At 42.6% G+C, this 25,260-nt stretch overlaps 1 protein-coding gene across 1 annotated transcript; it reads left to right on the top strand.

Annotated features, from left to right (window-relative positions):
* On the top strand, positions 1-25,260 carry NEK9 (NIMA related kinase 9). The gene is made up of 22 exons (XM_083447858.1): positions 1-1,269; positions 3,414-3,591; positions 4,274-4,329; positions 6,410-6,480; positions 7,223-7,328; positions 7,977-8,108; positions 8,711-8,821; positions 9,210-9,274; positions 9,579-9,629; positions 10,616-10,808; positions 11,705-11,849; positions 12,415-12,615; positions 13,230-13,276; positions 14,433-14,588; positions 14,956-15,064; positions 15,571-15,732; positions 16,848-17,018; positions 17,199-17,261; positions 18,318-18,508; positions 20,960-21,121; positions 21,886-22,098; positions 22,856-25,260. The coding sequence occupies exons 1-22, from the start codon at positions 1,081-1,083 to the stop codon at positions 22,976-22,978; spliced, it is 2,895 nt and encodes a 964-aa protein (XP_083303984.1). The 5' UTR covers positions 1-1,080; the 3' UTR covers positions 22,979-25,260.

Below are 25,260 nucleotides of genomic sequence, written 5' to 3'. Positions count from 1 at the left end.
TTTTCTCCTTGACATCTGAAGGGAGGGTTCCACAGAGATACTGTGTTTTTGTGGGCTTTTTGTGTCTGTATATTTTAAGTGTGCATGCAGACTACTAAAAAAACCTACGTGAACAACTGTCCTAATATGCAGAGTCCGGAAGCATCTTCAGGGCTAAAAACTCGTGGAACATATTCTGCCAACAGCTGGGGAAACCGCGACAGCACGAAGCTCATTGTGGATGATTCGTGCTGCTCAGCCTTTTGTAGTAAATGGGTTTACTTCACACCGGGAATCTTTCGAACGAAGTCACCGGCCAAATGTCCTTTTTATTTCTAGTCACGGGAAATGCCAAAACTAGGTGAAGCGACGCTAGTAAAAAAAACAACAACCCCGGCTTAAAACGCCGGAGAGCAGCCGGTGGCCGCGCTTTCCCTTGGCCCGGGATGCAAGCAAGCACCTCGAGGGGGAGACTATCGCTTGTTGCAAAAAGGGGACAGCCCAAGCGGCATGGGAGGATCCGGCTCAAATCCCCGCGAAGCAACAGCCGCCCCATCATTTTATTTAGAGCAGGGACAATAGCGAGCTGCCTTTTGGGGCTCGGCAGGGACGCGGACGGCGTCTTCTGAAATGCAAGCGAGGCGCGCACACGACAACCCCTCAGAGGCGCTGCTCCCGCCAGCTCCCCGCGTGGCTCTCCCCTCGGCCTCGCGCCTGGTTCGCCAACGGCCTGTCGCGAACCTCCCTGCCGCGAGGCCGCGCCTGAGCTTGAAGTGGTTCCGGGTCGGGAGAAGCCGCCAACATGGAGCGTAGGGGGCCCGCGGGGCCTCCGGGAAGCCGGTGAAGGAAGGCAAGGGGCAGCCCGAGGGGTGGACGGGACCCTGCTGCTCGCCTGCTTCTGAGGCCGCGAGAGGGGCGCGCGCGTGCGCACTGCCGGAGCCCCGTGGAATCCGCGGCAGCGTCTGAGGCCACAGCAGGAAGCTGCTGCTGCTGCTGCTGCCCACCGTCTCCCTCGCAGCAGCGGGGCCGCGGCTGGCGCTCGAGCCCTGCGGCAGGGAAGCCTCGGCGCCCCTTTCCTCAGCCCCAGGGCAGGCAGCGGCCATGTCTCTGGGCGAGTACGAGCGGCACTGCGACTCCATCAACTCCGACTTCGACAACGAGTCCTCCGGCAGGAGCGGCCCCCGGCCTGGCCCTGTCCTAGGCGGCGAGCAAGAGGAGCTGCATTATGCCCCCATCCGCGTCCTGGGCCGGGGCGCCTTCGGAGAGGCCACCTTGTACCGCCGGACCGAGGTAAATCTGCGCCCGCCTCCGCCGCGCCCCGCCATTCTTTCCCTCCTCCTCCTCCTCCCGTCTGCGGGCTGAAGAGGCTCCCCTCCTCCCCGGTTGTTTGAATCCCAGCTCTAACCCCGCAAAGGAGGGCAGCATTATTGGGCACGAAATGCTCCTTAGATAGCCACCCCCTCGGGGTTCCCTCCCTTCCTTGTCACTGACATATCCTGCAGATGTTCAAAGACGCCAGAGACCCAGCCAGGAAAGCAAGCAAGCAAGCAAACTTTGGCCATGCATCCAAGTAGCGTCTGCGCGAATACTTAGGCTAAAGTGTGAACAGTTCTTCAGGGGAGTTGTTCGCGAAGGAAGACACGAGTTAACACTTCGGAAATCACGAAGTTGGAAGGGATCATGGGGGGGGGGTGTCATCTAGTCCAACCCCTTGCAATGCAGGGACTCTTTTCCCCAAGGAGGGGCTTGAACCCACAATATGGAGATAAAGAATCTCATGCAGTACCAACTGAGCTATCACAGAAGGGTAAATGACAAAGCAGTTCTTGATTCTGGAAAGTGTGAGAGCCCCTCAGAAGACATATGCCTCTCTGATAGGGGTTGATCAAATCAGGAGGGTGCTTAAGCAGAACCCAGGAGCTTCTGTTGCATTAATTTGAACTGGGTGCAATTAGGGCTAAAGGACACTTGTTGCTAAATGCCTCATTGGAGTTGTGTGATTGATTTTTTAACTGAAAATGTCATCTGGTTAATCTGGATATTCATAAGGAAAGGGGTAAACGCTTTTCTCCTGGCCCATGATCTCATCTAAAATTGAAGCTGTTGTTTGGCATGGGAGAGATGCTTCCATTGATACCAGTTGTTAATTCCCAGTTCTAATTCGGCACTTGGAAGCTGATGGAATTTGGGTAGCTGAAAATGAAATGTGGCACAAGGATGTAGTGGTGATATTTCCTCTCAAACAGCTTCCTGTACAGGGATAAAAAGAATGACAGGATGGAAGAGGGAGAAGGCAGCTGTAGAGCTGCATCATATTTCTGCAAGGATATGTCAGGCATATCATTTACAGTGCACAGAGGCTGATAACAAAGGATAGTCATAGACAGAAAAAACAAGCACAACTTTTCAGGAAAGTGTCTTACACAAAGTTATAAGTGTCGCACCCATATGGACACTAACCTTTGCAGAGCTGGTGAGTCAGTGGTAGAGTTGCCATGTGTTCTTTTTTTCCAGGACATGTCCTCTTTTTCAGGGGTGAGATTTGAGACAAAATGCATTTATTTGCTTTGAATAGCCATCATAGCATCCTCTTTTTTGCTCTTCAAAATATGGCAACCCTAGTTAGTGCTATATAGATTGTGAAAGGATACATCTATCATTGGCTTCCTCAGCAAAAAGGCTAACAGGGCCCAGTTAATTTAAAGGACCCAAAGATGTGTAGTTGTGGTTTTTGGAGGTTGAGGTAGAAATGCCCACTTCTGTCACTTTCCAGAATATCAGCCAAACTCTTCCCTTAATACATTTCCATTTTATTAATTGTTTAGCATCATTAACAGTGGTAGGTTATTATTTCTTTATTGATTGACTTAATTTATATACCGCCCTTCAAATATCTCAGGGCAGTTCACTAGCATTTCCTGTGCAGAAAAGGAAACTTGATGGCACAGTTCAGTCAGTGATATATTTTTAATATGGCATTACAGAGAACCTGAAGGCCCCTGATCACAGATTCTGCTATAGCTTCAGGGAGTTAATAGACTGGCTAGATAAAACCATAGAATGATCAGGAATCTGCTTCAAGGATATAATACTAATTACTCCCAAGTTTTTATATCATTTTTAATAGTATAATGTTGTTGCTGGAATATCTGACAAGTCCTATGAACTAATCAATTCCTGTTAGCGAATTTAGACAGTGTTTGTGTGGAGTTGTGTGTGAAATAACAATAACCTTTCTTCTGAAAAGTTTATGCTATTTGATAATTATTCAAAAGGAAGAGAGTGTTAGTTGTAGATAGCGATTTTTGGCATCAGAGATAAGGAAATGCCCATAGAGAATTTTTCAGACTAAATCTGAAAGTGAATGCAAAAAAGATTGATACCTTGTAAGAAATTAAACGTGCATTTAGCTAACTAGATTTTTTGTATTCCAGGATGACTCACTTGTAGTGTGGAAGGAAGTGGATCTTACAAGACTGTCAGAAAAAGAACGCCGTGATGCTTTGAATGAGATTGTTATCCTTGCACTTTTGCAACATGACAACATCATTGCCTATTACAATCACTTCATGGATAACACTACACTTCTGATTGAACTGGAATACTGTAATGGTGAGAACTCTTGTCTTGTAAACAGCAGGCATCTCTTCCATTTTAGGTTCTGTGGGGGAAGATGAAATGCAGAATCACTTTGTCTTGTTTATAGATGGCAGGCTTTAGTGACAGTTCTAACACAAACCAGAGTCATCTTGGAGAACTGCCACTTACGTTTTGCAGATACATATTCTAAAATGTATTTGTGGGAAGAAGAAACTTGGGAAGCAGAAATAGCTAAAGGAAAGATGAGGCACTAAATGCTCAATAAATCAGATACAAATCTGCAGAGTCTTGCAGGGGAAGCCTGGAAGAGGGCATTCTTTGTGGCAGCCCCTAAGTTATGAAACTCCCTCCCCACAGAGGTGCATCTAGCAACTTCATTATACAGCTTTCAGCAAATAAGAAATACACACCTCTTTGCCTTGGCCTTTGACACCTGAGATGTGCATTTTCAGAACCCACCCTTAAAAAAAACCACAAAAGATGATGATTGTATTTTTTAATTATAAGTTCTTAAATACTTTTAAACTGCATTTTGGATTGTTGTAACCTGCCTTGGGATGCTTAGGGAAAAGAGCAGGTGATAGTTATAATAATGAAAAAGCTTGGGAAACTGGCAAATTCCTGGAGGATTTCTGGTAAATGCTAATAGAACATTTACAATCGATAGGTAAGCATTTCTCTCTTTTAATTGCAGGGGGAAATCTCTATGATAAGATCCTGCGGCAGAAAGACAAGTTGTTTGAGGAAGAGGTAACTTGAACAAACTGAGAAGTAGCAGAACAGAGTTTAGTACTGTTTGATGTGCCACATTTCCCCAGTATTTATTTCATGCTTATTGCTATAGTATTAGCAAATTGCATCACTTGTGCCAGGAAACAGTTAGCCTTTTCCTGGTGTTCCAGTCTTGAACAGAACACTTTGATCCTTCGTTGTTGATCACGTAGCAAGAATAAAGATGTTACAGTGGTACCTCGGGTTAAGTAGTTAATTTGTTCTGGAGGTCCGTACTTAACCTGAAACTGTTCTTAACCTGAAGCACCACTTTAGCCGGAGCACGATTTCTGTTCTCATCCTGAAGCAAAGTTCTTAACCCGAGGTATTATTCTGGGCTAGCGGAGTCTGTAACCTGAAGCGTATGTAACCTGAAGCGTATGTATCCCGAGGTACCACTGTACTTGGGTTTCAGTGTTGTCCAGGTCTTTTGTTCCATGTTCCCATGGAATGATATTCTTCTGGGATTGTTCATTAATTTACAGATAATCTTGTAGAACATTACATTTTATTTGTAAATAAAGAAAAAGATGAATTAACTATTTTATTTTTAAAAAAGACTTAAACACTTAGTGTAATTTTGAGAACAATTAAAAATAGCATAGAAAAGTGAGCAGCAGAAATGCAGTGAAAAAAGTTCTTTAGTAGCAGAACTGTTCTTCATTGTATGACAAGAGTACAGTTAGGGAGCAAGCCTTACTTGGGAGGGGAGCTCCAGGGTGTAAACACAACCTTTGTAAAAATTTTACTCCTTTCTCTAATGGTACTCGTCTTAGTAAATCAGGGCATGAAGAACAGGGTTGTGCTTAAGGACCTTGTGGAATGGGAAAGTACACGTGGGAGGAGGCAGAGGGGTTGCCATGCCATGGTAATTAGTTCTGTGATTTCACAGTCTTTATCTCTTTTTAGTTTTTTATTTTGGCCTGATGTTCAGCCCATATTTCTAAATATGGCTTGTAAGTAGTGCAGTAAGTGTCTATCTGTAGGAGTCTCATGCAGAGCAATCCCTGTGCATGTTTACTCAGCATTAAAACCTACTGTGTTCGGTGGCACTTACTGCCAGGTAAGTATATACAGTCATACCTCGGGTTAAATATGCTTCAGGTTGAGCGTTTTCAGGTTACACTCTGCGTTACTTCTGGGTTTCGTTGCTTGCGCAAGCGCAGTCTCAAAATGACATCACGTGCATGTGCGGAAGCAGTGAAACGCGATCCTCGCATGCGCAGACGCGCAGTCGCGTGTTACGTTCTACTCAGGATGCGAACGGGGCTCCGGAATAGATCCCGTTTGCATCCAGAGGTACTACTGTATAGGATTGCAGCCTTAGATATAACTGTGGTTAGCTATTATTACTAGTTAGCTACTATTACTAGTTTTCTGTAAGTTGCCCTTGGCTTATTATTAAGAGATTTAAGAATCTGCATGACTACAATTACACAGCAAATCATAGGATAGCAACTCTAATGTAGAAACTGGTTATTCCTGCCAGTATGCTTAGAATCTATATTTTTTAAAAGGAACAAAGGTATTTATATTCTTCAATATCTTTAATCTAATTGTTAAATTTGGTAAGTAGAATAATACATGCAATTACTGATTTTTTATTTTTTTTATTTATAAATTTGTTAGTCATCTTTACAACAGTTGACAGTGCAATACTTTGCATGTTTATTCAGTAGTAAGTCCCAGTAGTGAGTATTCAGTTGGGCTAAGTAAGTGCATCTGGAATTAGTGCTCAAAATGATTTAAAGCATTTTAAAAACCATCATATTAAAACAATTTAAAAAGCTGAAACTAAACTCAAAAGCATATAACAAGTGTCTGTAACTGACAGATTCTGGCAATAGCCTTTACAATTAAACATTTTCAATTGCTGGCATAAACTATATCATGAAGTGACAAGTACTTGTCATCTTACACCATGGAGACCATGTTATCCTGGAAAGATTACACCTTGAAAAAGACCTCAACACTGAGTTGTTCATATTGGAATAATAAAATTATCTTTCTAAAATAAACTTCCTGAAGTGTTTCCCGTGTGAACTCTCTTTCTTTGCAGATGGTAGTGTGGTACCTATTTCAGATTGCATCAGCAGTGAGCTGCATCCACAGGGAAGGAATCCTTCACAGGTAGATGTGATTAATGAAGCTTGGGCTAACTTGTGGCCTAGTGCCTGAATATAAAACATGCTTGAGAGTATTGATAGCCTGCTGCTGCAAATATCATTTTAGTTTTTCCCTTGCTGCATTTTTTGAGCATCTACAGTGGTTCCTTTTTAAATTGTTGTTATTTTTAAATATTTTACTAACAGCATTTTATTTTACTTGGTATTTTATTCCAAGGGCATTTGATATGATGACAGGGAATAAATATTTATCATAACAAATTGTGGGCGGTATTAAATATGCTTGTTCTATCAGTGAAACTTCCCCAGCTGTCCCTGTGAGCCTCCCACATGCTCCCTAAATCTGTGGGTTCCTCCAACCCACTGGAGCAGATTGGGGAGGGCACTGGGTGCATGTGTGGGGCAGGGAGTTCTGTTACGCAAATGGAAATCCTTGTGCTAATGGAACAAGTGCATTGGACATCATCCTAAAAGTAGAGTAAAGGGAAGCAATCTGATTTGCTTCACTCTTCTTAGCACAGAAATTGGATTTCCTATACTACAGATAACTTAATACCCTAGTGCAGTCTTCCTCAACCTTGGTACCACCAGTTGTTGTAGGGCTACGAAAATCTGTGACATCAGGTGTGGAGATGAATGAGTTAAATCCTTTCACAGTAACATTAATAGAGGAGGAATAGCAGCATACTGAGTCCTATACCTGGTGACTGGAAGAACTACATCACTTTAATGCTTCCTTTTTCTAGAGATATAAAGACACTGAATATCTTCCTCACTAAAGCAAATCTTATAAAACTGGGTGACTATGGTTTGGCGAAAAAGCTGAACTCTGAATATTCGATGGCTGAAACAGTGAGTGTCTGAAACTTTAATGTTTTGATAGACTAATGTCTGGGATTTTGTGCGCAAATCAGGAGCTTGGGGTCCTTTGATGCCACTTAATGCTGTTTGCTTCTTTTCCTACTCCACTTCTGAATTGTCTTGTTAGAAATATGTCCTGTTACTTTGTAACCTGCCATCAGCAAATATGTATTCATTCAGATTTGCAACCCTTCAGTTGGGAAGGGCAGCAGATCCAGCCTCCGTGGAGCATGCTTGTAAGTTACCACTACTGCCTCTTTCTCCTCTGCATGCCCACAGCCATGCAGTCTTGCTGTTGCTGGTGCACCTGTTTGTCACCCAGAAGCAGGTGGCGTGGGCATGCAGGCGGAGGGTGTGCAGCAGAGGCAGTGGGAGGGTTGGAGTGGCATTTTCTGTTCTGCCTTTAGTGGCAAAACAGTCTTGGGCCAGCCCAGAACAGAATAGAAGATGTCTTATAATCCAGTAGTTAAATTTTTACTTTGCATGCTGAAACACAATATAAGCATGTTTGGGAGATGGGTGTTCTTATATAAAATGGCTAGAAATTAGCACTTGCAGGGAAAACAGTGAACCGTGTCTGATCCACTGGTATCAAGGAGTTGGGCAGACTATCTCTAACATTTTTGCTCTTTTGTGTAGTTGGTAGGAACCCCGTACTACATGTCTCCAGAGCTCTGCCAGGGAGTAAAATACAACTTCAAATCTGATATCTGGGCAGTTGGTTGTGTTGCCTTTGAGCTCCTCACACTGAAAAGAACTTTTGATGCAACAGTAAGTCACACCTATGCTGGTCACTAACGCTACATAATTTCCTTTAGTCATTTTTAATGTTCTGTGTGTGCTTGAGAGAGCGAGAGGGAACCCCCAGTTGTGAAGAATGTGTTACAGTGAGAGCTGTAGGTCAGTTGGGTATCTCCTTTTCAGGGATGATTATCATGCTTGAATTAGACCCCCTGAAATTGATGGACCCAAATAACAAGTCCATTGATTTAAGTGGTTCTGAATATGACTTACTTGGATATCACCCAGTAAATTGTCCCTTGCTGATGTTCTGAGTCTATCTAGAATGTGCATAGGAAGCTGTCTTCTACTGAATCATAAAGTTGCTATATGTGGCTTGGTATTTCTACACTGCCTGAAAGTGGTTGTCTAGGGTTTCAGGTAGGAGTCTCTTCCAGCCTTACCTGGAGATGCTCGAATTGAATCTAGAACTTTTTGCATGAAAAGCAAATGTTCTGCCACTGAGCTATGTTCCAATAGTACGTAACATCTGAAACAATCAAAGAGAGAGGGAATATAATGCAGATCCACAGGACATCTTCTTAAACAGGTTCTCCACATGCACTTGAATGATCACACTATTTCCTTTCTAGAATCCCTTGAACCTCTGTCTGAAGATTGTGCAAGGGAACCGAGCAATGGAGGTAGATTCCAGTGTTTATTCTCTGGACCTAATCCACATGGTCCACTCCTGCCTTGATCAGGTTGGTGAGATACAATTTTCTTTCAACTTTGCTGCCTCAGTGACACAACTTCAGAGGAAAGTGGGGTAAATGCCTTGTATTAATTACAAGACTGGATATGTAAGTTTCTGGGCATCCTTGTGTATGGGCTCTGCAGAATGTGTGTTCTTGGCTGCCCAAGATCTGCAGCAGCTTAGAAACTGTTAAAATACCTTTGTATTTGAATTGAAGAATCTACAGTGGCCTTTAACTTGACACTTTCTGCTAACTTTAATATTCCTTTGATTCTCTGTGTATTGGGGAAATGGGTAAAGACCATAAGAATGTGGTTAGTTAATCTGCCCTGAGACTTAATTGTTGAAAAATGATCCCTTTCCTTAGGGAGTGACCTGTCACTCACCTCTTTCAGGATCCTGAGAAGAGGCCGACTGCTGATGAGCTGCTTGAGAGTCCCCTTATCAGCAAGCACAGGAGGTAAAGAGTTGTACATTCCTTGGACATGAACAGGCCATGTTGTTTGGGAGAGAGCTACAGAATCTTGTACAGCCTACTAGCCATGTCAATGCTTCCCACATTCATTCACTTTGGCCATTGACTGATGAGGCACATCTTAGAATCATAGCATTGGAAGGGACCCTGAGGGCCATCTAGTAGGATTAGGTAGGATTCTTCTGCATGGCATTTAGTGTCTGTTAAGCCTGTTGGAATCCCCTGTTAGAAGTGCTGTAATAACAGATGGTTGCTATTCTTCTTATTGCTTTTTTTTTCTTCATGGCAGGGAGATGGAAGAGAAAGTTGTGCTGCTTAATGGCCCAAACAAACGACCAAGGTAATGGAGTGTGTGTTGTACAGCGGAATTAAAGGAAATAGGTCCCTAGATGTACTCACCCTTACTTGATTGCTTCACACTTTCAGTGTTTTCTTCTAGCTAATGCATGAGGCTACCACCTTGCTGAAGCTAAGCGGGTCTGAGTCTGGTCTGCACCTAGATGGGAGACTACCTGGGTACAATGTGTACACTGCCTTGAGTTCCAAAAGGGAAGAAGGCAGCTTCCACTCTTGTTGTAAACTGTGCCCATTCTTCCCTACAGATTTGAATTGGGCAGCATCCAACTAAGCAGTTCTGCTAATGCAAGGAGCTAGCTGCACAGTGGAACTTACCTGCCCACAACTCTTCCTGTTGTGACACTTAAATCTGTTCAGGGGGTGCATAAGGAGAAGGTGGGGAAATTCCATTGTGCAGCTAAAAGTCCTTGTGCGCAGCTAGCAGAACTGTTTAGTTGTATGCCACCTATTGACTTGACACCAAACTGCACTTAAAAATACTGCATTGCTGATATTACTACGTTTTTTTCTTCTTAAGATAAAAGCCATTTGCCATGGAAGATTATCCTTCATGGAATGCTGTAAATTTGTGTGTAACAAAATGTTGATGTTCTAAACAAAGTTGCTGAAGAGTTTGTATATTTTTTTTCCAATTTTTAACTGAAGCTTGCTCATGCCACTGTTTCTGGAAATTCAAAAGCCTTGCTCGAGTCATCAAATTGGATTCTGATCTTTATTTGTATGCAGATTGGAGTAATCTTCTTCAACCTTTGTTTATCTATCCCTAGGTTCCCTACCTTTAAATTCCTAATGCTGTTTATGTGGCTTCTGAACAACACAAGTACCACTAAGGCTTATATAAAATGTTTCTGCCTGGAACCTAGGAATTTAATTTTCTTCCAGCTTGTCTTCTATTTCAGGGCTTCTAAAGCAACTCATGCTAACACCAATGACTCTTCATAACTCCCCTATTGACCTCATGTTTTACAGAACAAGCACCATGAACGAGGCTCCTATTGCTGTGGTGACATCACGCACGAGTGAAGTATATGTCTGGGGGGGTGGGAAGTCATCCCCTCAGAAGCTGGATGCCATTAAAAGTGGCTGCAGTGCACGACAGGTCTGTGCAGGAAACACCCATTTTGCAGTGGTTACAGTGGAAAAGGAGCTCTATACTTGGGTGGTAAGTGAATTGTATGAAAAGTACTTTGGAAACTTGGATAATGTATGAAGGCAGTGCAGAATGGATCTTGCATGAGTCATATTTAAGGTGTTGCATCATTACTGATTGTCAGTATAGTTGGATATTCCTAGTTAATAAGTTGCGAAAAGTTGTAAGAGGTGTTACTCCCTGTTAGGATATTTCCGTTCCACCTTAAAAGGGAGCAGGCTTTGTGAGTCACAGAGTCTGCGTATTTCCTGTTCACAGGAAGTTTATGTTTTGTCTATGCTTTCGTTTCTCCCTCTGTGCCTGAGACATCAACGCAGGCAGTCATGTTTTCATTGTTCTGACCAACGCTGAATAAACTTGTAAATAATGCTCTCCTGAGTGCATCTTTCGCTGTGCGAATTCTGCTGATAGAGCGTGCACCAGCTCTGGAATGTGGCAAGCTATTTCTGGAGCTCGTGTCGCTAATTGAATGATACTGCGTGTCTACGGGAGATCGGTGGATCATCCGGAATCGACATGGGGCCTTGATGGCTGATGCCTCCCTGGCAGTATCCCAACACTCCCCATTCAAGAGTTTATGCTGTTTAAGTTCAAGGTCTAAAACATGCACAGGGTTTTTGTTTGTTTGTTTGTTTTGCTTTCTGTATATGGCAGCAGTTATTTCACCTCCAAGAAAATGCCCCAAAGGTTCAGACAAGTGCAGCAACACCCTATAACATGTGAGAGGCTGTTGCTGAAAGAAAAATAGGGCACTCTCCCCAGTGTGTGCATGAAGGTGTACATGGGTCTCTCAGGATCCCAGTTGAAGCATATATAGTTTGTTACTTGGTTCCTTCACATCAGACTTGCTAATAATGCTCCTTGGAGTTCCCAGGATGCATCCTTTACCATGCTTCTGCATATTACAGAACATGCAAGGGGGCACCAAGTTGCATGGCCAACTGGGACATGGAGACAAAGCCTCCTATCGGCAGCCTAAGCATGTGGAAAAACTGCAGGGCAAAGCCATTCGCCAAGTGTCTTGTGGAGATGACTTTACTATCTGCATTACAGGTAAGAGACAGGTAAAATGTACCAGCAGATAAATGGTGTGGAAGAACTCAAATGCTATCTTGTTTTTGTTAAATATGTTGTAAACCACCCTGTGGTCCTTGGATGAAGGGTGATGCATAAATTTAATGGATAAATAAGCAAATAACATATGTATTGGCTGAAAGAGAAAATGACCTTTTTCTGGCAAGAGAGCATGAAATATTATGGCATAGGTAAATACAGGGAATTGCTGTACTGCTGCTCTGGAATTAGTGCAGCTTCCCAAGATCAATATTTATTTTATGTTGTTTTAAACATTTGTATATCACAGCATAAAACCAATACAACAAACCACAAAAAGATGGGGAAGAAAATATGTTTCACAGTCAAAAAAGATTCTGCATGGTGCCCTCTGTGATATGCATACACAGTGTAGATAACATTTAGTGGATGCAGGGCACATTAGTCCAAGCATGTAATTGACCCAGCTTGATCTAGATAATTAGATAACATAGTAGTCTGGTTTCCCTGTGTTTGAAGGAGTCAGAATCTCTATCTTACTCATTTGTCCCTTCCTTTCATGTAGATGAGGGTCAAGCCTTTGCCTTCGGCTCAGACTACTATGGCTGTATAGGTGTTTCCAAGGCATTTGGTTCTGAGGTTTTGGAGCCCAGGCAGCTGACTGTGTTCCTCAGCAACCCGGTGGAGCAGGTTTCTTGTGGAGATAACCATGTGGCTGTGCTGACCCGAAACCGAGAGGTCTACACATGGGGCTGTGGAGAATACGGTATGTGGCTTTCTATCTGCAGTCTCTAATATTGGCAGTAGAGACTGAGGCAAAATGCACACAATAAGAGTCATTCGAAGGAAAAACATGCATGCTCCTTCTTAAGTTTCATTTTATATGGTTGTGAACCACTTAGAGGTTTTCTTAAAATCAAACGGTATAATTTTTGTGTGAAACAAAAATGTAACTACAGTATAATCACAGGCAATTGTTTTGGTAACTGACCAGTGACAGATCTAACTTTTACTGTTATGAAAGACATCAGATTAAATTGGGATCCTTCATTCTGGAAAGATGGATGGTCATATCTATGATGTTGGATCTGTGAGCATGAGAAATGAGGCAGCCCTGTTTCCTGCTTTAAATCTGAAAGTCATTATCTGTAATAGTGTCCTTCAGCCAGGGGCGAAACTAGGCTTTACTTCACCCAGGTCAAAGATCCAGTTTGGCACACACACACCCCTGCATTGTGTACACAGGCTTGGAGCCTCAATGGCGCCCCTCTGGATGCTTCACTTGGGGCAAACCCCTCAATTCCTCCCCCCCCCCCCACCAGCTATGGCACTACCTTCAGCACTAGGGAATTTCTCATTATTGTCTCTACTCAAATGCAGGTCGCTTAGGTTTGGATTCAGAAGAGGATCACTGCCTCCCACAGAAGGTAAAACGGACTAGACTTTTGCCATACTTTATGGGCTTCACACAGGTCCACTGTGGCTCTGTTGTGGGGTATGTCCTCTCTTAAGACAGTTTTCTAAAGCTATAACAATTTTAAGACCACAAATTTAGTACAGTTCAATAATTAATAGGGATAAGCTGGTGGAAGAAAATAATTCTAAGATCGCTTCTTATTTCAGATTTCAGATTAAAGATTTCAGACTAAAACTGCAGAGTGGAAGAAAAGGAGGACCTTTTCTGCCTCCCCACTTCCAGCTACTCTCTGAAGACTGGAGAAGAGACCCTCTTAAGAATATTAGGGAGGTGGGAAGGGGAAGGACTAGACCAGGGGTCGGCAACCTGCGGCCCACGGGCCACAAGCGGCCCACGGGGGTTGTTTAAACGGCCCACGAGCCGCCCGCTCGGTGAGTCCCCGCATGCTGTGCTAAACCTGCGCAGCATGGAGCAAGGACTCGCTTCCACGGCGCCAGAAATCATGTCTGCACATGTGCAGATGCCAGAAATTGCATCTCCGCAGACGCAATCCGGTCCCCGGAGCGATCTCAGTGGGAGTGAACTGGCCCAGGCGAAGTAAGCCTTGCCAACCCCTGGACTAGACCATGTGAAAAATGAGCATAATATTTTAGTTTCAGTTCATTCATTTACATCTTTGTATTCTTGTTATAAAAGCCCCTAGACATTCTGCTGTTGTGTAGGTTTATGGTTCCATTTAGCTCCAACTTTCATACCTCAGTTTCTAACTCTGGCACCACTGCTGAGGAGGCACCCTGCCTGGTTCCCTGTTGCTTCACTTCTTGCAGCAAGGGAACCACCAGAAGCCCCTTGGTGCTGGATCTCCTTTTTACCTAGTCCAGATATTATTATATTTGGTCTTCACTTAGGAACATAGGAGCCTTATCAAACCAGGTCGGAGTATTTGTCCAATTATTTACTCTTGCTATCAGCAGGTCTCCAAGGTTTTAAGCAGAGGTCTTTCATGTCACCTGCTACTTCATCCTTTTTTTAAAGTGGAGGTCCTAAGGATTGCATTGGGACTTCGTACATTCAAAGCATCTACTCTGCTATTGAACTAAAATTTCTCTTACTTGGTGACTCTGCAGTACTCTGTTGCAAGGATGTATCATGCTTCTCCTCTATAGGTAGAAATTCAGAAGACTTCCAATATTGTTTCAGTCCAGTGTGGCAGTGATGGAACCTTCCTACTCACACAGGCAGGCAAGGTTTTGGCTTGCGGTCTGAATGAGTTCAACAAACTGGGCCTGAACCAATGCACTTCAGGGATCATTAATCACGATGTGAGTAGTAGTTTTCAAATTGTGTCGGAAATAAAGCTCTGAAAGTAGCAAACACGTATCTATTAATAAAAACGAATTTATTTTCAATAATCATTAATAAATGAAACATAACATATTTATTGAGTACTAGGTTGGAGCCTTAGAAGGAAAAGAAAAACTAATGTGATATACCACGCTTGGCAGTAGGCTGCTTTCGGTTTTGTGTGGTACATTCAGCTACAGGTTGGGTGTATTTGAGCAGTCTGTACAAGAAAATAGAATTTGATCTAGGCAAAAATGGTTTGCTTTGGAAGGTCTTGTATGATACTATGGCTTAGTGAAGCACCACATGGATAGATTTGTTGGACTTTCTGCTCTCTTCCCTTAGGCTTACCAAGAAATTCCATACACCACCTGCTTCACTTTGGCCAAGAAACTCTCCTTCTACAAAGTTCGCACCATTGCCCCAGGAAAGACACACACAGCTGCCATAGATGGTGAGATCTAATCCCATTCTAACTGTATTGTATTCTTACAAAATAAAATCTGTAAAATACTTGGGGTGGGGGGTGCTTAATGGCCCAAACAAATAACCAGGGTAATGGATTGAGTGTTGAAGAGTGGAATTAAAGTATGTTTCAACATCAGAATCTGTTCATCACATCCCTCGCGAACATAGATCCGTTTGCAACCGGAAAACATTGTAAATTAATAAAGTACATACTTGTTAAAATTAGTGCACCCTTGCATTTAGCACTGTATTTTAAATCTGCTGTTTCAAAATTTAAGCTTTACAAAGTATTCGAGGTTTATTGAACAGGACCAATGCTGACTTTGAAATTAGTTTCTTTCTTCCACATTAGTAAAAAAATCTGAAACCTGAAAATTACCAGTGATGTAGCAAACCCAACTATCAGATAAAGAGGAAGCCTGTCTGGTTCTCCAGTAGAGCTTAGCCACTGATGTGGTATCCACAATGAGCCTTGTTCTTCCTTTCTTTCAGAACGGGGCCGTTTGCTTACCTTTGGCTCCAACAAGTGTGGGCAGCTGGGTGTTGGAGACTATAAGAAACGTCTGGGTATTAATCTGCTAGGAGGACCTCTTGGGGGGAAGCAGGTCATCAGGGTTTCCTGTGGCGATGAGTTCACTATAGCCGCTACTGATGGTGAGTGTTGGTGCTGGTGAGTTGGCCATGATTTTTTGTAAGCAGCATCTGCAGAGGGCCAAGGGTGGCTACCTGCAATACTGGAGGAGAATAACATCCCGACTGATTTGCATTAGAGGAGAGGAACTTTGCTGTCTAGCAATAATGGTAGTAAAGCAACACAAAACATAATGTTCCTGCAGGAGTGCCGTATGCTGGTGGTTGGGAACCTCTGGCCTAAGTAGACCTGCCAGACCTCTCCCTTTGGTTTGCCAAGCTGTTTTGTGCAAGCCACGCGCACCTGTCAAACATCCGATGACCTGTGATGTCAGGTGTGAGGCAGTAAAAGTGATATCTAATCTTCATTCTAAGCACTACAGCACTAAGATTGGAGATAAGCCCTCTGGCTACTCATTGACAATAAAAGGCAGTCTTTCCCTTTTCTGCCGCTGTAATGCTGGGGTGAGGGTAGAAATGCTGCCTTCTGTCTTTTACTGTTAAGAAATAGCTCTGCCTGATCTTTATCTTCATATCTTTGTGCAAAACAACATATATCCAAGATTGGAGATAAACCATCTGTCTGCTCTTTCTCTAAAGAACAAGTAGAGAGCCTATCTACAGCCTTAGTGCTGTGGTTCTTAGCACTAACAAAGGGTGATAAAATCCATGATCTTCTGGTAAATTAAGGCAGAGGGATCTTACAGCCACCCCTTCCAAGAACTGGAGTGGAGATAGTTAGAAATGCTGAGTGTATGTGCATGCATGCGTACCTGGTGTGAGAGTGCCTGTATGAGTATATTACTGCATGTATGTACATGTATGTGAGAAGTTGAGAGGTGTCTGGTGTATGTGTTTCAGTGGGGGATTAGAGGTACATGCATTTGTCTTTTCTGAGGAGTTCTTCCACCCACCCACCATTGGAATGACACTCCCAGAATACTGGGCAAGTGCCAGTCTGGCCCCTCGCGGAAAATAGGTTCTCAACCACTGTCTTATGGTGTTCTTCTAGACTGCATTATTAAAATTTCAACTAAAGGTGAGCCATTTGAGTGGAATGAAATGCAGCTGTATAGGAATCCTTGAAAGGCAGTTTGGAGTGTTTGACTTGAGACTAATAACACTTTTCTCTTCCCCAGATAACCATATCTTTGCCTGGGGTAATGGTGGAAATGGCCGTTTAGCAATGACACCAACAGAAAGGGCTCATAGTTCTGATATTTGTACATCATGGCCTCGGCCCATTTTTGGTTCCCTGCATTACGTCCCAGATTTATCTTGCCGCGGCTGGCACACCATCATAATTGTTGGTGAGTATTAAAAAGTTGGGAAACAGGAGCCTACTCAGGAATACTTGTCTTCTCTAATCATAAGGGAAATGTAAAATGTTAACAAGTTCACTGGAAGAGTAGGCGATAACCTTTCTAAGGAAATAGATCAGCATGTTTTTGGAATCTTCATCTGAGAAAATTTTCCTACTTTCTCTCCAGAAAAAGTTATAAATTCTAAAACCATCCTCCGCTCCAGTAGCAGTGGCCTCTCAATTGGGACTGGTAAGTAATCAGGCTTTTAATAATAGGCCAAAGCTGGGAAAACACCAACTAGGCTTTAGGAAGGAGGTGGGAGGACTGTAGGACCCTGTCAGAGCCCTCATGCCTCCTTCCAAGCCCAGTGCCTTGCTTACTCGGCTTTGGGAAGGCAGCATGCGGGCTGGGCAGTGTCTGTGTCTGTGTGTGTGTGTGTGTGTGTGTGTGTGTGTGTGTGTGATGTTGCCAAGAGCCACCAAAGAGGCCTCAATGGCTGCATGTAGCTCTCAGGCCATCTTGCCTGCTGCTTGATGGACCAAATGGGCTGACTCAGTGTACCTTCATTCCTATCTGAAAACCTCATCTTGACCTAGCCCATCCGTTTCTTTTTTAAAACTCCTCTGGTAGATTATTCTATTTTTGTAGCTTATTCTTTCCCCCCATTTCATACATCGGAGAGCACAAAGGTTCTTTTCTTTGACTAACCTGGTTCGGCCCACCTGGTTGAATCAGTAGATGGGAGAACTAGTCTAAGAAGATGGATAAGTGGTATTGCCAGAAAAGAAAAAGATGGTGAAAGTTAAAGTTGGGGAAGAGGCACAGGGTTGATAAAATAAGTCTCTTCCTATTACATTTGAAATAATAATGGTTTGTAGACAAATGTCTGATAATATATAGTAGGTTTATCTATCACAAAAATCTAAGGGGTCTGCATTTCCATAAAGTGGTAACTTTTGGCTCAGCGTAAGCTACTGTAAGTCCCCAGTGAATTAGTTTCTTTCCCCCTCCACGCCCCCCACAACCAGTGTATGGACATTAGTATAATTTATTACAATTGCCCAAAATTGTGTGTCTAGTAAAAAATAATTCCAAACCTTTGGGGGGGAGTGTATGTTCTGAAAATGCCCAGGATCCTATGTGAGCTGATGTACCTGAGTCTCATATGTTGTTTACTGTTGGATTATCTTCTTTTTGCATCACCATTCTGAGGTCTGACAAGACCTGCATTCCCAAGGCTGAAAATGCTCCTGAGCGAACAAGGGAAATATTTAAGGATTTTAATACTCTACCCATTTCTGCTAGTGGCCCAAAGCTCTACAGCTGAAGGAGGAGAAGAGGAGGAAAGCGAGCGGGACTCTGAGACCCCTGACCCCAGCAGAGGTTTCCGAGGAACCATGGAAGCAGACCATGGGATGGGGGATCGGATTAGTGCAACAGAAGCAGTTGCAGACAGCAGTGCTGCCAGTAGCTCCTGCCCTAGCTGGTTACGCAAGGTAACAATTTCTGTCTCACCTAAAGCAAAGTGGGTACAGGAAAACTGAATAGCATTTCTCCAATAAAGGTGGAGAATTTGTGGGTGAGAGGTTTCTCCTTGACGTTTAGTTGAATCTTAGAATCATAGAACTTTAGAATCATAGAATTGTAGAGTTGGAAGGGACCCTAAGGATAATCTAGTTCAAGCCCCTGTGGTGTAGGAATCGCAACTAAAGAATCCCTGATAGGGGCCCATCCAACCTCTGTTTAAAAATCTCCAGTGAAGGAAAGTCTCCCACATTCTGAAGTCGTCTGCTCCTTTTTCAAATAGCTCTTACTGTCAGAAAGTTCTTCCGAATGTTCTTTTCTTGGCAAATCATAAAAACACCATGGTAAATTTTGCCTCTATTCCGGAATCGCGTCTAAGGGCGTGGTTTGAATAGCTTTGTGGGTGGGGCTTTTCAGGTAACAGACTCACTTCAGAAGAAAGAAGAGAAACCTTGATTAGAAGGATGATCGGTTTTGAATTCCAAACCCATAATTTTACGATGTATACCACTTGGAGTGTTTTGTGATTTAGCAGTGAATAAATATTTCTAATTAAAACAAATAAAAAAGAAATGGGCTCAGAAATCCAGATTCAAAGTTTGAGAGATTGAGATTAAAGTAGAAACCATTTTAAACTGTCTTTGGCATTTTGTTTATATTTTTCTTTTTGTGATGTGCTTTTTTATCATTTTGATTGTAAATGCCCTGAAAGCTGATGTTGAAAGTTGATATAAAATTCCTTTTTCCCATTCTGATTAGCTTCTAGTAAAAATAACGGAGCAGAAGCAAGTTAAAGCGACAATATATCCCATCTAGCCTTTTGTATCGATGAGATCTCTTTTTATTGAGTGCCTGTTCTTTTATAAAGTCATACCTCATGTTATGTTTACTTTACATTGCAGCTTTTCAGGTTACGAACGCAGCAAACCCGGAAGTGTTTACTTCGGGGTTCGCCATGCGCGCATGCGCAGAAGCAACCTGCATGCTTTGCGCATGCGCAGAAATGCTCTATTGCGCTTTGCGCACACGCAGTAGCGGTGCTCTACTTACGGACTTGTCGGGGTGTGAACGGCACCCTGAAACGGGTCACATTCGTAAGTAGAGGTACCACTGTACAGTCGTGCCTTAGAAGTTGAACACCTTGCAAGATGAACGTTTTGGCTCCCAAACACCGCAAACCAATTGTTCCGGGTTCTTTGGAACCCAAACGTCCGCCATTCATGGAGCCAATTGAAAGCCACGCCTTGGTTCCCGAACGTTTTGGAAGTCGAACGGACTTCCAAAACGGATTCTGTTTGACTTCCGAGGTTCGACTATAATGCTAAAAAAGGTTCTGAATCAGTTTAAAACATAACCATTCCATATAATTCTCCTTAGTTTATAGATAAGTACCAAAACCCTAAAAAGCAATATAGAAACAAGAAATTAGTTTTGTAGGACTGCACAGATTAGTTCATAATGTGTAGGATACCTTTTGTTGACCTCCCTTGTAAAACTGAACAGCAGGATAAGTAAGTGAAATGCAAGTAAAACTGGCAGAACCTAAAATTTAATATCAGCCCATCATTGCCGCAATACCAAAGTCTTTCTTTCACAGATAAATCCACACATAGCAGAGCATGGTTTGCCATTGCTGGACAGCAGTCTATTGTAAGTGCCAATGAAACAAACATTATGAAATCTGGCAGTCATTTGCACCCTGACACTGAACAAAGCTTATCCACTGAATCGTCCCCCAAAAAATATTATTGGGGCAGAAACCCAAACTATCAAGATTATGCCTCAAAGACAACTCATCAGTTCTGCCAGTTCTATTGAATTCAGTCTGTCACTAAGAATAGAAGGATACATATTGCAAGAACACATAATTTCTCTCTGTTACATTCAATGACCCATGCTATATTTTGGGGGAATAGCACGAAGACAAGTAGAACAGAAAGGAGACAGGCTCCAGTCTTTACTGGAATAAGATGTTTATTTAGCTCAGTGTGTTCCAGAGAAAAAACTCCTTTGTTAGAAGCCATAAGCAAAGATAAATATAAGAATAAAGGACATTGTTATTGCATCATAAAAACACAAAAGCTTGTAAAAATTAAAAATACATAAATTCAGAAAATCTAAAGATATAAATCAAAAAATTGTTACACTCTTAACAAAGTTTGGAAATACGTGAACTGTGCGTCAGTAAATCTTAATAAACCTCCACGTTTGACTCTTAGAGCCATTATCTGCAGTGTGCATCACACTGTGGCTATTTTCTAAACAGAAAGAGAATGCCACCTGTGTTCCTTTTTTATATTCCTCATATTGCAGCAAAGGTAGATAAGATAAGAAAGTGAAGAAAATCTGACATTGTTCATTTTCTCTCTCTCTCTCTCTCTCTCTCTCTCTCTGTGTGTGTGTGTGTGTGTGTGTGTAACCAGGAGCTGGAGAATGCAGAGTTCATCCCCATGCCTGAAAACCCCTCTCTTGTGAGCCTAGCCTCTTCAGAATCTGACAAAGAAACTCTTCCCTACAATGAGCTTAAGGGGCTGCACTTGGCTTCACCCACACATGCTGATAACAAGTCTGAAGCAGGATCTTGGGTAATGTAAATTGCTAAACATGGAACTCTTCAAGACAGTTTGGGGCTGATGGTAGAAACAGGATGCAAGGATAATAATTCAGGCTGGTATAGATACAGACTTTACATGGGAAAGAGAGATAGTACATAGGAGAGGATGTAGTCTTTTCATTTCTGAATAGTGGATAACAGTGAGAAATTAATCCCAGCAGCAATTGATTGAGCAAGGAGACAGATTTCTGAGAATTATCTGATACTGATGCTGTTTACGGGCTTCATAATTTAATTTACCTCGCCCTAAGGAGCACCTTTGGTAAGGCACTTTTTTACCCTTCATTTCAAGAAATCAGATTATGTTTGAGGAGGAGAATTAAAGAAAGAAAACATCTCAAGAAACAGGTACAGCTGTGGGAAAGGATGTAGTCTTAACCTACCCAGTCTCAAAATAGAATGCATATGACATTTGCAGCTACAGATTTGACAACGATTTCTCTATGAGCTAATATTTCAGTACATCACTTATTCAAGAATTCTGCTTCCATTATTTAGTATTAAATTCTCAGTACTTTTGCTCTCATCTTCTACCCATGGCTTGCTGCCATTACCTGGGCAAGTATAGGCTTGGAAAATTTTCCACATTGTACATAGATATACAGGGTGAGTCCTTTAAAAGAGGGCCCGTGGATACAGAGTACACATGTTCCACAGGACCTCTTTTAAAAGACTCACCCTGTATATGTATATACAAGCAAGCTCATTCCCGAATCTCCTGTCTTTCTTGTGCAGCGGCAACCCTTGGATTCAGCAGAGCCCTGTAGTGGGCAGAAGACATTTGGGGTACCAGCTGCATGCAAATGCAGTTTGCTGCAGACTGAAGTGGAACGTCTGCATGGCTTAATATCAAAGTGTTTGGCTGACCAGCAGATGCTGCAGCAACAAACCAACCGTCTCAGTGCCCAGCTCCAGAGTCTCTCCAGGAGGACAGAAGGGTCACAGCAGGTAAGGTTCCCACTGTGAGAAGGATGGCATACTAAATGCTGGAGTAATTCCAAATGTTCCTCTAGTTCCTTGAAATTTGTGCTGAGATCTAGATTAAGAGAAGTTAGGTTGTAGCAGCCAGTTGATAAAGTTGGATGCAAGCTAACAGAGACACAGAACGTGTGGCTTATACTGCAGTAGCTTCAGATAACCTTGGGCTTGTTGGATTTGTGGCTAGGAAGAGTTGACTGTAATATAGTGATGACTGTTTTGTTGGAAGGCTGGAGGATGCCTGACTCTACATTTACCAGCAGCATTTGGGGATGCTAGTGTTGGCTTAACCTAGAAACAAATGGGGTCTCTCTTACATCACTCCACTTTTATTTCTCTTCCCCTGCCTGAAGACCCCTGGAGGCTGATAATGGGGGGAAAGTTGATTATTAAAACACACTTGTTTTTCCTTTCAGTTGGTCATCCCATGTCTGGAGTGTAACTTGAGCTCTGTTAGCTAATAGTAGAGGCAGACTGCCCCCTGTAAATATGTTCCAGATTAGCATGTCTCTGGGAAGCAGCAGATTTTTTAATAACACTTCCTTGGCAGTCTGAGCAGATGGTTGTTCGACTCTAAACCTCACTATTCTATTCTTTGTACATGTGTGCAATAACCGAATACAGCAGACATGGTTTAAGTAAACAGCCAAGTGACAGAGTTCATGTGCAATATATAATGTGTTTCTTTATTATATCAGGAGTAATTTTTGTTTGTTTGTCTGGGCAGCTTGAGGCTCATTCCAAAGCCACACAAACATCCAAGGAAGAGATGGAAGCAGATCCAAAGCCTGACTTGGATTCTGACTCCTGGTGTCTCCTGGGAACTGACTCATGCCGCTTCAGCCTGTAGTCTTTTAAGTTCACTGGAATCTATCCAATTTCACAGCACACTAACTTGAACGAAGAGAGCAGGTTTCGTGGCTTCAGGTCCTTTGTGAACAAGAAGGTCAGGGTCTCCACAGCGTCCATGTATGCAAGAGGGGAAGCTCCTCCCTAAGCTATGAACCTAGGAGGACATTTAGAGAAAGGCAGAGCCCCAAGTTCAAGCCAGGGTCTGTTCAGACATCAGCAGCCTGCCCTCTCTATAAATAGATTATCTCAGTCTGCCCTTGAGGTCAGGTAGCCACACCGCAGGAATGGCTCCAATAGCATGTCCTTAATCCCGCCCCCCCAACTTTGCAAAAGCAGCATTGAGCCCTGACACATCATCTTCTGGCGACTGAAAAAGGAAAGAAAATGAATACCAACAATAACAGTCAAGCTGTAATGCTCCAGGTTGCTTTCAACCTAAAGTCAAAGGGCAGGGCATCAGCTTTGTAGGAGGGGAAGCATTGGAAAAATACTACTCTGAAGGTGGAAGCAGAGAAAATCTGCCTTTCACTGCAGATGCATTTCTGGTTATATTTCCTCCAATCTGTACAGAAGGTGTTTTTAACTTTTAACTGAAGGGATGTTAGGGAGAGGATCTCTGTCACCCTTTTCTTAGCACTTCTAGGTACGGTTCTGATACATTTTTTTTTTTAATGGCTGTATTTTCCAGTTATCTAAGGAGTCTGTAGTTCTAGAGTTCACAACAATTATTTTTCAAGCCAGCCAAGGACTACGTGAAATTGAAATTGGACACACAACTTATTTGCTTCTTCTTTTCATCTTAGTTTGAGTACTGGAGTGAGTTGTTGAAAGCCTCTTGGCTTTGCGCCCCTTCTGCAAATCAGTATTTTCATTTCCTGTCTAATGCTTGATGAAGCTGGAAGAAAGCAGTGTCAGCTTTCATAATTTATCCAAATAAATTACTTAGAACCATAGACTTGGTCGAGTTGGAAGGGACCATGAGGGTCATCTTGTCCAACCCACAACCTTGAGATTAAGTCTCATGCTCTACCAACTGAGCTATCTTGGTTTGTAATAGTCTATCATATACCAATTCAAAGCTTTCTAGTTTAATCAGTTCTAAACTGTATATAAAGGAACTCTGACGATAGAGTTTCTGCTTTTCACCTTAAAGATGAAATTGATACTTTTGCTAAATGGTGTAATTGGCATAATTGTGATTCCTGGGAGCCACTTCTGCATACTCCCCACCCTGGAGTGGGATTCCCACTGTTCCTTATTTAAGAAAATAATACCCTAATCTAACTTTTGTGAACAGTTACTGTATCTATTTTGTGTCCCTTATCTTTTATTTGCTAGTCATAGATGGAGTTTACAATCTCCCATTCACTTGTCTCTAATATCCCCTTATGCACTTTTCTCTTGTAGAACTATTATCAGACTGATAAACATTTTCTGGCTGGAAACAGGTGCTAGAGTATCCTACCCTAATAGTTCCATTTTTGAGGAGTTATCTGGTTCTTCTCCAAATACTGTCTTGGAACTGACTTAGATACCATTTTTTTCTTCTGTTCAGCCCCAAGAATAGTGTTGGTTTGCCTTTCCTTACTGTTGGTGGAGGAAGGAGAAGAGCTTGAATATAAAATACCAAATGAACAGTAGGTTATTGTGTTATTTGATCGATAATCTTGTCTCCAAAAGTATTGGAGCAGTTTTATTATTTTTATATGAGAATGCTGTTGTGGCTGTAGAGACCGTCCTGTTATAAAGTAGGAACTAAGAGAGAATGAACTAGCACTCTTGGATATTGTTCAGCAAAGAATTGCTGAGCAAATGGGAGTTGCTCCGTGTTACACGTTTGGTAAGTGAAATGCACAGACAATTTCCCCCTTGGATCTTGTGGAGTACTAGATACTATAATGAGGATGATCTGTGCTCCACAGCAATATATGTATGTGCCTTAGGATTCACGCTGTTCAAGCTGTGCCTGTTACAGACCATAATATATGCACCAACCCTGCTATGCAACCAAAGAAGCAGTTTAAACACATATCTTGCCCTAGGCTAGAGGGCAAATGGGCCAGGTGTGCCTTTGAGCAGTTTCAGACCCATTTCTTTCAGCAGTGCTAGCTCTGTAGATGTCAGTCTCTTGCTAGCATTGCTGTTAATTTGTTATAATGGAATGTGAAACATGCCTGCACTGACACTCTAGTTGAAAACTAGTTTGTCATTATCTATTTTTTGAAAGGTTCAATGGTGGAATGGTTTGACGTTTTCTGTTTAAATAAATGTTGACACTCA

This window comes from Podarcis tiliguerta (genome assembly GCF_965153285.1).
Source record: "Podarcis tiliguerta genome assembly, chromosome: 1".
Taxonomy (NCBI): Eukaryota; Metazoa; Chordata; class Lepidosauria; order Squamata; family Lacertidae; genus Podarcis; species Podarcis tiliguerta.
Note: the sequence above shows the minus strand (reverse complement) of the source record. Positions and strands in the feature narration are given on the sequence as shown.

What these genes read in the sequence shown, in the direction of transcription:
- NEK9 (XM_083447858.1), top strand. Translation starts at nt 1,081, where the DNA reads ATGTCTCTGGGCGAGTACGAGCGGCACTGCGACTCCATCAACTCCGAC. An exon ending in AATATTCGATGGCTGAAACA is followed by an intron (nt 7,329 to 7,976) that starts GTGAGTGTCTGA and finishes TCTTTTGTGTAG; the next exon opens with TTGGTAGGAACCCCGTACTA. An exon ending in GGCCCAAACAAACGACCAAG is followed by an intron (nt 9,630 to 10,615) that starts GTAATGGAGTGT and finishes CATGTTTTACAG; the next exon opens with AACAAGCACCATGAACGAGG.